This window comes from Apium graveolens, chromosome 8 (assembly GCF_009905375.1).
Source record: "Apium graveolens cultivar Ventura chromosome 8, ASM990537v1, whole genome shotgun sequence".
Lineage (NCBI taxonomy): Eukaryota > Viridiplantae > Streptophyta > Magnoliopsida > Apiales > Apiaceae > Apium > Apium graveolens.
Genome location: NC_133654.1, coordinates 125,136,283 through 125,149,587, shown reverse-complemented (window position 1 = coordinate 125,149,587; position 13,305 = coordinate 125,136,283). Strand labels below are relative to the sequence as shown.

Here is a 13,305-nt window from a genome sequence, read left to right as displayed (position 1 = left end):
TATGCACTGCAATTGCGACAAAATCTATATCAATCTTAGTAGTAATCGTAGTTGTACTCTTTAGCCAACTTAAATGGTCTTAACTGTCTTTACTTCCTGTTTTCTAGTGGTTTGAATCCATATATCGTATTGTAGTAATATTTATCCCACTTAACTGTCTTTGCATTCCTGTTTGCTAGTGCTTTGTATCCATAAATCACACTGGTTGGTTTTACTACAAATATGGATTCATAATTTATCTTTGTCTACTCCATACAATTTCTAAAAGCTGCTACTGGTTTAATAGCTATCTACAATTTTCTTTATATCATTTACTTGAATGGCTTCTCCAGAAGTTGTTGGCACAAACAATTTGGGTAGTTCACTCCCGGTAATAAATGTTCAGCATCTGGCTTCCCAGAATTTAAAGTATATCCCTCCTAGATACGTTCGACCAGAGTTTGAGTGCGAAGAAATTTTAGATGATGATTCAATTCAGATTCCAGTTATCGACATGAGCAAGCTTGTGATCGGACAACTTGGATATGATGATGAATTGCAAAATCTTCATTTGGCTTGTAAAGACTGGGGCTTCTTCCAGGTACTTTACACTGCACAAGTAAATTTTAGTTAACTTCTGCAGATTTACTTAATTTAGATAGTTTTTGGTCGCGAATATTAAAAAAAAAAGTCTCATGGTTGCTATCATGCTGCTAATCTTTGATGCGTTAAATGAAAAGATAATATATGCTTTTAATTGGTTTTGGTATATGGTAAGACGGATACCTAAGAGATTTTTTTGGGAGAACAGTTAGTAAATCATGCTGGGACAGAGATAATCGAGAAAATGAAGGTGGTGACTGAGCAGTTCTTTAACCTGCCCCTAGAAGAAAAGATGGAGTGGGCACAGCCAGCAGGTGACATTGAAGGCTATGGACAAGTTTTTGTTTTCTCCGAGGATCAAAAGCTTGACTGGGCTGATATGTTCTTTCTTTATTTACTTCCTGTTTCACTAAGAAAGATGAGACTTTGGCCTGAGAAGCCTTCTTCATTCAGGTATTCAATCTTTTCCTGTAACTGATTAAAAATCAATTAAATTATTATTGAGTAACCAGCTCAGTATCATGTTGAGTAACCAAATCATTGATGTTAATGGAACTAAATCTTTATATTATATTCTAACGGTTCTCTATCATGATCAGGTCAACTTTACACGAGTACTCAAAAGAGATGCACAAAATCTCAATGAGCCTATTTCGGTCAATAGAAATAAACCTGGGAGTTGAGGCAGGCAATCTAAGCAGTTTGTTTGATAAGGATTGCAAGCAAGGAATTAGACTGAACTATTATCCACCATGCAACCATGCTAACAAAGTCATTGGCATCACTCCTCACTCAGATGCAGTCGGTCTAACTCTCTTAGTTCAGGTTAACGACGTCCAAGGATTACAAATAAAGAAAAATGACAAATGGTTGCCTATAAAACCAGCTCGAGGAGCAATCATCGTCAACATAGGTGACATGATTGAGGTAAATCCTTTGATTGCGTCATCTTCTTCTTTTTAAGTAGTTTATCAATAACTTAATGAAATATAATGCATTCTTTGTTTTGAGTGCGCAGATAATGAGTAATGGAGAGTATAGTAGCATTGAGCATAGGGCTGTTGTGAATCATGAATTCGAAAGAATTTCTGTTGCAACGTTTCATATGCCAGATCTAGCAACAGTGCTTGGTCCATTGCCGGAGCTTGTTCATGATAATCAACCAAAATTTATAAATATGGGCATAGAAGAGTTTTTAAGATTGAATCTGCAAAATACACTTGATGGAAAACGCCTGTTGAACGAAATGAAAATGACCTACTGAAGATGCAGTATGCTGAATGAATAAAAGTCTCCCTTACCAGAGACAGGAACGTCAGTATAAATGTTTCACAGATTTCATATTGTATTGGTGTATGTTATATATTTATATATATATATATATATATTTTTTTTGTCAAATTATAACATGCTTCATCCCAGAAACGCAAATGCTCCATATTTTAACTTTAAGAACGTCAAATTTTTAGAAACATGCGACCCAACAAATATGCCAAAAGCAGGGAAACGCCTTAGTTAGCAGTATTATTTTTGGGTATTATGAGGGCACACAAAAATGCCCCATTCTGATTACATTAAATGACACAAAGAAGAGGACGATGGCATAGTAATCGCTTATCTCTTGTTGTCTCAGTTCTAAAAATAAAAGATTTAATTTTTACTTGTTTCTACATTTAGAATAATTGAGCATTTGATTTCGTCATCTCTTTTTAATACATGATACTAAACAAAGAATGATAATGTGAATTGAGATCAAAATATTAATATTAAATAATAATCATAAAAAATTATTTTAAATTTTTATCAAAATATATAATAAATAAAATTGTTTGATTATTGCAATTTTCTATTTAAATTATATGTAATTTTTATTAACTCAAATCCTATTAGAACAACAAACTTAACATTATTATGTATTTGTTTTTCAAAAACATAATTAATATTTACATTTAAACTTTAGTCAAGCAATGAACAAGACAAATAATTTAACAAAAAATTAAATCAACATTACTAAGTAATTGCATATTAAATTTCTTATTATTAGCTGAATTTGTCTTTTTATATAGTTTATGATTATATAATTTTTTCTAAATCAAATATTCATTATGTATAAATTTGCGTTTGGTGCTAAAAATAAAATTCTGTAGATATGAATTTAGAAATTACAATATATATACGATTCTGTTTATATTAAAACAAGATGTGGTATATAAGAATCAAAAAACGGATAAAATATTACATATAAATTTATAAGTCATATAGGAATAAAAAAAGAATGAAATGGTATATTTAGAGATAGAGTAAGATTTAAAAATGGGAAAACCAAAAGTTTTTAAAACCGAAAAAGGTGAAACCAAAGTATCCCATGTTTCCTTATTAATTAATAATAACAATGTATAAATGATTCCATTTTATTATTTTAATAAAAAAAAAGAATTCTACGAAAAATAGAAATATCGTAATTATAATATAACTTCAATCTATATTTTGTTAAAAAATAATATAGAATTTTACATGAAAGAGAAATATAGGGGTGAATCAAGCAAGAAATAATTTAGAGTTATAGGAAAATAGAATTGTAATCATATTAGGGTTTAAACAATTTTATTATCTTTTAGTGGTAGCAAAATAAAAAATTTATAATACTCATATCATTTTATAAAAATGGAATTCCACCATCAAATTAAAAAATTCTAAATTGAAAATTTTCAATTTAAACATATGGCCTATTCACTTGGTTCGTGATTTATATTTTTCGGAACCTATTTAGTTGGGTCAATTTATGAATTTACTTATTTATTTTAAAATATAATTAAAAATAGTTTGATACCTATAAAAAAGTATGGCTTATAAAATTTTAAAAATGAGTAAAAAATAATACATATAGAATTATAAATCATTTAAGAATAAAAAGGATATAAATAATACATTTAGAATTATAACATGAATCATAAAAAGTGAAATAAAAAGGTGGTGGAACTAAAAAATAAGTGAAACCAAACTACCACTTAAAAATAGGTTTCATAAATAATAGGCTTAGAGTTATAACATAAGTCTGAAAACAAAAGGTGGTAAAATCAAAAAAAAAAAGTGAAACCAAAGTACCAGTTAAAAAATTTATTAATAAAGAAAAACGGGTAAAAATAATATATATAAAATTATAAGTCAAATAAAAAAGAATAAAAATAATAGTTAATTTATTATAACGTAAAATAAAAAAATAAAAATGAATCAATTTAATAAATTTCATGGGATTTTGTTTAGTCCACCAAATCTTTATAAATTAATTCATTAAATTCCATTAAAATCTTCCATCAAAATCTTTTTAAAAAGTAAATATTCAATTCTTTGTAAATTTTAAATAAGAAAAGTGCTATAAACTTAATAATTACACATCAGTTTTGGAAAAATTTTGAAAAAAAAATTGGATCTCTAACATTTTCCTTTAAATAAATCATGAATTTACCATATAAATTAAAATTCATGAATTATTATAGAATCCATTAAAATCTGAAATCCTAATTTGGATGCTGAAAAAGATTCTTCAAATGTAAAAGCTGTCATCAGATCTTTGGGCAATAGTTATGTATGCAATTGTACGTTGTGTTTGCCATTTGCACTAACAAGAAAAGTAGACCATGGACACAGAAATTGGCAGAATGAGTATAGTAATGTTACCACACTTAGCCCATGGTCACATCTCTCCTTTCTTAGAATTAGCCAAACAACTCACCAAAAGAAGTTTCAATGTGTACCTCTGTTCTACACCAATCAACCTGGCTTCTATTAAGAACAGAGTTCATGAAACTGATAATATACAACTAGTAGAGTTTCATCTTCCATCTTCTCCAACTCTACCTCCTCATTATCATACCACAAATGGCCTTCCATCTCATCTCCATCCTGTCCTATGTCAAACTTTCGAAAGTTCAGCTCCTACTTTTATCAATATCCTCAAGGACATTAACCCAAATTTGGTTATCTATGATGTAATTCCTTCATGGCCTGCACAGGTTGCTTTGTCATTCGATATTCCAGCCATTCATTTTTCAACCAATGCCGCATCAACCTGTAGCCTAGGGTTACATTTCTACAAAAAGGCAGGCGAAAAATTCCCATTTCCAGACTTTTTTGATTCTTCTACTGACCTGCCTCCACTCTCTGAAGATGATCTCAAGTCAATTCGAAACTTTGTGTTGTGCTTTGAAAGTTCATGCAACCTTGTTTTGATTAAGAGCGTCAGAGAAGTTGAAGCAAAATATATCGATCTTTTATCAGATCTTCTAGAAAAGGATGTAATTCCTGTAGGTCAACTTATTCATGATCCAAGCGGAACTGAAGATGATAGCCTCAAGAATATCATGGAATGGCTTGACAATAAAGACAAATCTTCGGTGGTGTTTATTTGCTTTGGGAGTGAGAATTATTTATCTGCAGAACAAGTGACAGAAATGGCAAATGCACTAGAGACGACCAAGTGTAATTTCATATGGGCGTTACGATCTCCACAAGGAGAGGGAAAAGGTTGTTTACTACCACAGGGCTTCATTGAAAGAGTAAGAGATTTCGGATTGGTTCTAGAATGGGCACCTCAAACAAAAATTTTGGGACATTCAAGTGTTGGTGCCTTCTTCAGTCATTGTGGATGGAGTTCTGTTAATGAAAGCATAAGATTTGGGGTGCCAATCATTGCAATGCCAATGAAAGGGGGTGATCAGCCTACTAATGCAAAGCTAACTGTGCAAATTGGGGTTGGTTTGCAAATAACAAAAGACAGTGAAGGGAAATTCCAAAGCAAGGAAATTGGTGATGTTCTACGAAAGGTTTTGGTGGAGGAAAGTGGGAAAGGCATGAGGAAGAAAGCTAGAGAATTGAGTTTGAAGATAAAAGAAGAAGGAGACGAAGATTTGGACAAGGCAGCGGAGAAGTTGATGCACATTTGTAGCAAGAACAAAAAAACAGACCGTTAGCTGTTTTGTGCTGAGTTTTGCTGTGTTTCATACAAGACTATCTATTTTCAAATATCTGTTGTCCATCCTGGAATGTTTTTATTTCAATTGCAAGTTTACTATCAAGAATGACAAAGTGACGCCAAGTATGATGCAGCTCATATGAACAAGTTTTAGCATATTTATAGAAGGGATGATGTATGAATCTCAAAACACAACATATATATCAGGTACTTTAAACCATTTACATAATTCATCTATAATAATGTACAAGTTACAGAACCAAGAGTATTGAATTGAAATCTTTACAGACTCGTATAATTACTTGTACATAGCCCTTTGGCCCCGTTTCCATCAGACTGATGCAAGATTAACATGCCTGAAATCGATCGGGGAGTGGAAATCAATCACCTATTATAGGTAAACCTCCTAGCCACCAAGATGAACACTGCTAAATTTATAGCACTTAACCCAGCCAAAAGCCTAAAGAAGTAATGTAGGTGACTATAATTCAAGTTGTCTGGTATCCAGCCGGGATCACCATTCCTAGTACTATATGCTCAAATAACTTCCTAGGGCAGTTGTAGTGAGCGACAAGGCAGATGACATGCTCCTCATTGAATCAGGTGCTTGGTCATAAATAAACTCCAGCTGTGCAATAAAAGTAAAAACTTCGGCACAGCCCATTATGAAGTACTGTGGTACCTGCCAAAAGATTGACATAGGCACGTGATCTAATTCATAGTAGTTGTGCCTTCTTACAATTCCAAGTCTAACCATTTCCAGAACTGCTGCTGACAGCATGGCAAATATCGAAATGAAGAAGAGACCGTGCCCAAGCGCTGTAACTGTGTTAAACCATTTCTGTGACCAGTCTATTTTTTCGCAAATGAGACAATAATATAATCGTACACAGGTACCCAAAAAATAACACTAATTGTGTCAAATATCCCGAGAGATGCTGGTGGGATTTTGAAACCTGGGTTTCCCAGTCTAATATCCATTGCAGAGCCTTGCAACACAAATAAATTCCCTACTTGATTATAGACAGCGCTGAACATGATACCAGTTGCCCATATCGGAAGTAGTCGAATTATAAATTTGAGCTCCTCAACTTGAGTAATTGTGCATAATCTCCACGGATCTGTCGAACCCTCTATGTAATCTGTTTCTATTTCCACTGCTGCCTTTTCAAAGAAACTGACAATGAGGTATTAGACATCTATCTATACAATATTAAAAAGGAATATACACACATAATAATAGTCAATTAAGATCTTCCATCTGCTAAAAGCCGAAGATCTTCAGTTATGCCAGTTTTCTTGATTAGTTGTTCTACTACTTAGCTTACATATGCAGGTGCTGTAAAATACACTTGGGCTGCCAGGGTTACAGATATTATTATGTTTTTACAATGAACCCAATTTTAAAGGATTTCAAGATGCTGAACCAGATAAAAACTAAGATACCTATATCATTTCTTTCACTTTAGGGACCAATATCTTTAATGTCCAAAAAATGGTCTTGTTATTTGCATAGCGGGTTTATATTACATAATTATTTGAACTCTAACAGTTCTGATTTTATCACTCATCACCATTTTTTGAGTTTTGTCAAATGTACTCCTCATACATTAGTTATTTTGCGTGTCCTTTATCTCTTAAGATGATAAAATATCCAGAAAAGGACAGAAAGCACATCCTTGGCCTAAAATACCAATAAAGTCATCTGATTTTAAAGCATCTTCTCAAGCTTTCACTTTTGAGCTGTTCAGTTCAAGAAAAGATTATCAATGACCTGGAAGCTTAGGACCAAAGTATTGAAGCCAGACCCACAATTGAACATTTCCGTTCACTTTTGGGTCAACTGCTTCCCTTTTACTTGCAAAATACACAAAGAAATTGCTATGGTTTAGTAGCGAAAACTTGCAGTGATTTGAGGATTGTTGATCCTAGTTATTACTTATCATGGTGGTCGTTAATTAAGGTAGATTGGTATAATTCCTTGGTTTATGTTTGTGTATATGACTCTTATCGTTGTAATATGTTTCTATACAAAAAGAGGGCATGGTGCTGCAGGATTTAACATGTCTCAGTGAAGGCCTTCAAGGAGAGGGCACGCTTCTCTATCTGTTGGCCATCATTTTTCCTCACCTGGCCACACAATTGGGCATGCTGTCCTACATTTGTGACCAGTGTTTTTTAAGGCGCAGAAACAGCGCGAAGCGCCATTAATCGTGCGCCTTTTGATCCTAAAAAAATAATCACAAATTTAACTAGAAATTAGTATTTAAGATAATCTTAACACTTAAATTTACAAAAGAGTAGATAAAATGATAATAATGTCAATAATGAAGCTTTAATAGATAAAATACACTAATTCGACGGTTTTAATGTCGTCTAACTCAATCTCCGGCTTACTTTTAGATGGAAGCTGAGATTTAGTGACCATTGAGACACTTGTGATGGAAGCTGATTGTTGTGTGAAACACTTTAGGGTTGCTTTTTTAATTTACCCATATTTTTAGAGTATTTCTATTTTTACTGTTATCAGTGCCTTTTAACGCTTTTTAGTGCCTTTTAGCACTTCACGAATGCATTTTGGACAATTTCAGAATCGTGCTAAATCGCACATCTTGCGCCTAAACGCAAAGCACCATTAATCGAGTAATTAATTGCTCCTTTAACAACATTGTTTGTGACCAATCCCAGCTAAAGCATGGAAACAATAGAACAATGTCCTGGGCGCAATGCCTGCCGAGTGAGTAACCGGCAATGCAACATACATGTTATGCTCTCAGTCATACCCTCTAAATCTGTTTCCTCGTGCGAAAAGTGGGGGATATAATCTATATGTCTACATAAAAGACAAGATTAACAAGTAATATATCAGAATGGTCACCGAAGTGATGACCAAATATCACTTTATTCAATGGTATATCATTTGAGTCACCAAAATCACAATAATATCAAACAAGTATGTACGTGTTCGGGAGTTAAAAAAAATTTGTTGAGTTTTACAAAAAAAAATTTGAAAGCTACCACAATTAAATGAAAAGTTTCGATTTTTAGTATTTAAGATAATATATTTAGATTTTAAGAAATTTATTTACTATTTATTTTTACTTTTATAATTACTTTTCTTTGATTTTTTATAAAAAGTAAAGCATTTGTTTTTTGTCGAAACCAACCTAGGAACAAGACTTTCTATAAAATTGATTGTCCTTATTTTTTTATAATTTAATAATTTTTAAAAATATTTATAAACATTTATTAATATTAAAGTTGTCAAATTAATATTTAGACTAACTTAAATGATTCGAATTATACCCCGTTTTAGATCAATGAACTAACAGATATATTATGGCCTCCACTTCAATTACCCGTTCTATATAAAACCCCAATATAAATGAACTTGGAATACATGATTATTAGTAATTTACTTGGCTGCTCCAACAAAAATTGTGACCTTCGTAATATCTAGTAATATATCCCAAGTCCTGTTGTTCAAAGATCTTCCAGGTAGCATCAGAGTGTCATTATTTCTCACATATTAATAGTAACTATAAGACATTAGAAAATTGTGCTGCGAAGCAAGCTAATTGTCGAGATTAACATAAAAATATTGAGAAGTAAAACTAAGGCTGTTTTCTTAGGTTGCAGCTAATAAAAAAAAAGCCATGCAGGAAACAACTTCACATAAAAATTAAAAGCAGAGATGCTAATGGAAAGTATAACTTACGTAAGGTCTCTTGTATGTTTTGGCTTCGGGCTTTCAGCAGTTATGAATTCTGTGTCTGCACCACCATATAATAATGTAATATCGTGTGGCAGTTTTGGTCCCCATTTTCTACACGGAGCAACAATTACCTGGAAGAGGCGGGTTAGTGGGCTACCTACAGGCTTTTGGTTCCGATATATCTTGGTACCTGAAAAGAAAGAAATGATTGCAATGGCCATGGCCATTGTAGGAATGCCAAAACCCCAACCCCATCCTACATTATCTTGTATCCATTCCAGCAAAGAATGAGCAATGAGGGCGCCAATATTGATAGAAAAATAAAACCAATTAAAAAAAGAACTTTTGTACTTCTTCTCGGTTTCATCAGCATCATCAAACAAGATTTGATCCCTCCTGTTCCCAGAGCAACCAGGTACAGAGCTATAAAACAAACTGCAGTCTGAAAATCTGTTGCATAGCAAACATTATTCTCAGAACAGATTGGTTTAAGGCCAGGGACAGATGCCGATAATGTCAGAAGTAACATCCCCTACAGATATTAAATTGTTCTTGAGTTTTCTACACCACATCAACAAATCAATCTAAAGAATTTTCTAAAAGGTCACGAAACAATAACAGATATATTAGAAATTTTTTATAAATTTTACCTATAAAGCAATTAAATTCACTATTATAAAAAAAATATAACATATAAACTGTTTACTTACAAAAGCATAGATGATTGAAAAGCTGGCAATTGTCCAATATCTTCCCAGATAAGCATCAGCAATATATGCTCCAAGCAGAGGAGTGGCATAACATGTTCCTGCCCAATTTGAACGATTATTTGATGCGGTGAAACTATGCTCGTTCAATTGATTTTTAAAATAAAGCAACAAGTTGGAGCTGATCCCATAATATGCCAGTCTTTCACAGCATTCATTTCCTGTAAAGACAAATTGAATACAATACATTTCTTCCCAGATCTTAAAAAAAAATCATCTGCAGTAATATGAATTTCGGTAAAAACACACCAAGGATATAAGGACAGGCTTTCCAGGTTCCAGTTGTCAGTTTATTAGCAGGATTAGAACAGTAATCTATTGTGCCATCTTTAGTATATATGTCATCGTTGCCTGCATTGTCAATCCAATGTGATTGACGTTCTGTCCTCTTTTCTTGAATTACTCAAACCTGCAGCTTTAAATCGGTTAGTAAGTAGTGTAATTAAGACTACTTGGGCACTGTAATGATCATATATAGCACATGCTAAAAGATTGACCGTCACCAGCCTTGAGACAAGCAAGCTTAAGCCATTTTTAGAAACTACAGTGTAAATCAAGATAGCTATATATTCTTAATCCCAAATATATAATGTAGCAACTAGCAAAGTCAAAGTGAAAGTGAATATATACAAAACCAAAGGGGAAAGAGGTTTGTAAATACCCGCGTAGGCACACGGAACCTGTTTTACAACTTTGTTTGCCTGTCGAAAAAGGCAAAAACCTATACATGGAGAAGCTGATTATCAAAGTTCAAACCCAAGGCAAGGTAAACATAATATAATCTAGGTGTTTAATTAATTATCCAGTTAAAACCCTGAATTTTCTTACAACTTAAACATATAACATAATCTAAGTACAATGAACTATAAAAAAATGTCAATGAGGTAGAGAAACTTGAGACTTGTACTCAACTTAAGCGTTAAATTTCAAAGTGGTCATTAGAGTTAAAGTGAAGGACATATATCAAAAGACTCACTCCTGGACTCATATGCACCACTCTTGAATATAATAACAACCCAGTTAATTAGCTTGGCTAACTCGACGGAAAATGGGTTGACTTTTAACAAAGTAACATTTGGAAAGCACCTACAACATACTTGGATGGTTTTATATTGTCTACAAAACATTTTTTAATATTTTATCAAATAAGTTTCTTTGTTTTTTCTGACAGTTTCTTTATTTTCAATCAAAAGCTTTCGTCCCCGAATTTTTTAAAATTAGTCATAAAATTTGCTAAACATAATCATTGTAAAACAACTATTATTTTATACTATTAAAATGTTCAAATTTCATATTCAATAAAAAGCTTTGCTTTTTAAAATATAAATCTTTCTTTTAAAATATATAGAAAAGTATAAATTTCATTTTAAAAGTAATCAATTTTTTGATGTTAAAACGAACATTATTTTTTCTTGAAAAGATATAACAAAATGATTAAAAAAATATTACAGATGCATATTTCAAATTTCAAATTTGAATTACAAAATCTTAGTACTTTTAAATTTATAAAATTCATATTTTAAGAAAAATGAGAGGTACATATTTAATCTAAAAATGAAAATTAAACAGAAAACTGAAACTCAAAACTCAAAAAATAAGTTCATGATTGGCCGATAATTTATGCCATCTGAGATCTTCGGAAAGATAAAGTAGTTGGAAATGTTTGGATAATTAAAGTTCCATCAATACAAGAGTTTCTGGATGGACGATAAAGAAAAAAGTATTGATGGCTCCATTGAGAAGCTAGTATTCATATTCCAGATGCTCATGTGGCTTATGTTATGGAATAATAATTGCAAAGAATATGAGGATTTACGAGGCCCGGGAATTTCATCTTGTTCCCAGTGTGCAAAACTCAAACTTAATTTATAAATATACGTATGTATGTATATATAAGTAAGTGCAGTAATTCGATATTGGGTTAGCTTATTTGAACTCCACATGATATGTCAGATGTTATAAGGTGTTATAAGTCTATTCATGTATGTTAATGATAAAACAATTTCCGTCAAGTCAATTAATTATGACTAACAGTAAACTAGCATGACTAATCGGTGATGTCATTATTTTCAATTAAAATGGTACAAATGAAACCCGGATATCTAGAGTGAGTTTTTTATACGTGACATTAATACTTTGAGATTTAACCCTTAAGCTTAATCATGAACTGTGAAATCACGACAAAAACACAATCTAGTCAAAATAAAAATATTAAAAAACATTCAACTGAAGGGAGGGAAATTAGTAAGAATAAGAACATACCCATACTAGAATGCTGTGCCCGCTTCGCACGGTCGAGTAAAAAAAATTTCTTTTAATTTTATTTTTTTTCTATTTTTTATGATTTTATTTTTCATTAATAAGTATATCAGCTACTATTCTTTGCTTAAATTATTTTGTAAATTAATGACCTAACTGATTAATAGTACTACTCAGCATTTCAGAATTATTGGCCCGATTCTACTCAAGCTCCGAGAGTAATTATTTGAAATAACAATTTTAGATGGTATATTAGGTACATTGACGTAAGTAATTTGTTTTGAAGTTCTTTATTAAATTTTTTATAAAATCATATTTTTTTTTTGTTTTCTAGTATTTCCTTATACTTCTTTATATGACTCGTAAGATCAAGATTAAATTTTGAAGTTTTATGGTACTGTGACGCTTATGTTAAACTTTAAAGTGTTCCATAACTTCATTTACTTATTTTTTTCCTGCCATTCACATTCGTTCAAAATTTGTACAAATTTCGCATTTGTACCAACATATGATTTCCAACATGCCAATCACAGTAAAAAAATATTATTATAAAAAAAGAAACCGATAAAACAAAACTAATCAAAAACTTATATAATGCTTTTCTAATTTGGAGCAGAAGAAACAATCACAACTGTACCAATTCATAAGTGAGCCTATTAGATATATCTGTAAATTTAGGGGATGATCCCTTTGAAGATTTCGTTTGAAATAGACATGTATTCTAGTTAATACATCACCAAGAAAGATATCATTTACTCGCTTATATTCTAGATTTATTACGATCTTTCAAAAAATTTAGAGATGAATTAACACTTTATTTATCCATTTGGATTGCATCCGCATAGAGAAAACCATGATCACTATAATAACTAAACTCTTTCATCACCAAGTTTTTCCTTTGTCGGAAGGATGCTGCACCGCACCAACTCTGGCCGATTCAACATGGACTCTCTCCAATACTTAGTATTGTTGCAGTACTTTTCTATTCTTTACCTCAGAATTGGGTCTGC

At 31.9% G+C, this 13,305-nt stretch overlaps 2 protein-coding genes and 1 pseudogene across 2 annotated transcripts; 2 read left to right on the top strand and 1 right to left on the bottom strand.

The window, feature by feature from the left end:
- The first annotated feature begins 319 nt into the window (after positions 1-319).
- Positions 320-1,871, top strand: LOC141679968 (S-norcoclaurine synthase 1-like). Its single transcript, XM_074486318.1, has 4 exons — positions 320-580; positions 791-1,035; positions 1,182-1,509; positions 1,601-1,871. The coding sequence occupies exons 1-4, from the start codon at positions 320-322 to the stop codon at positions 1,844-1,846; spliced, it is 1,080 nt and encodes a 359-aa protein (XP_074342419.1). The 3' UTR covers positions 1,847-1,871.
- Positions 1,872-4,188: 2,317 nt separating this feature from the next.
- On the top strand, positions 4,189-5,830 carry LOC141676905 (UDP-glucosyltransferase 29-like). The gene has a single exon (XM_074482626.1). It carries the CDS (start codon positions 4,221-4,223, stop codon positions 5,550-5,552), a length of 1,332 nt encoding a protein of 443 aa, XP_074338727.1. The 5' UTR covers positions 4,189-4,220; the 3' UTR covers positions 5,553-5,830.
- Positions 5,831-5,931: 101 nt separating this feature from the next.
- LOC141679967 (protein NRT1/ PTR FAMILY 8.2-like) lies at positions 5,932-12,302 on the bottom strand (annotated as a pseudogene).
- Positions 12,303-13,305: the final 1,003 nt, after the last annotated feature.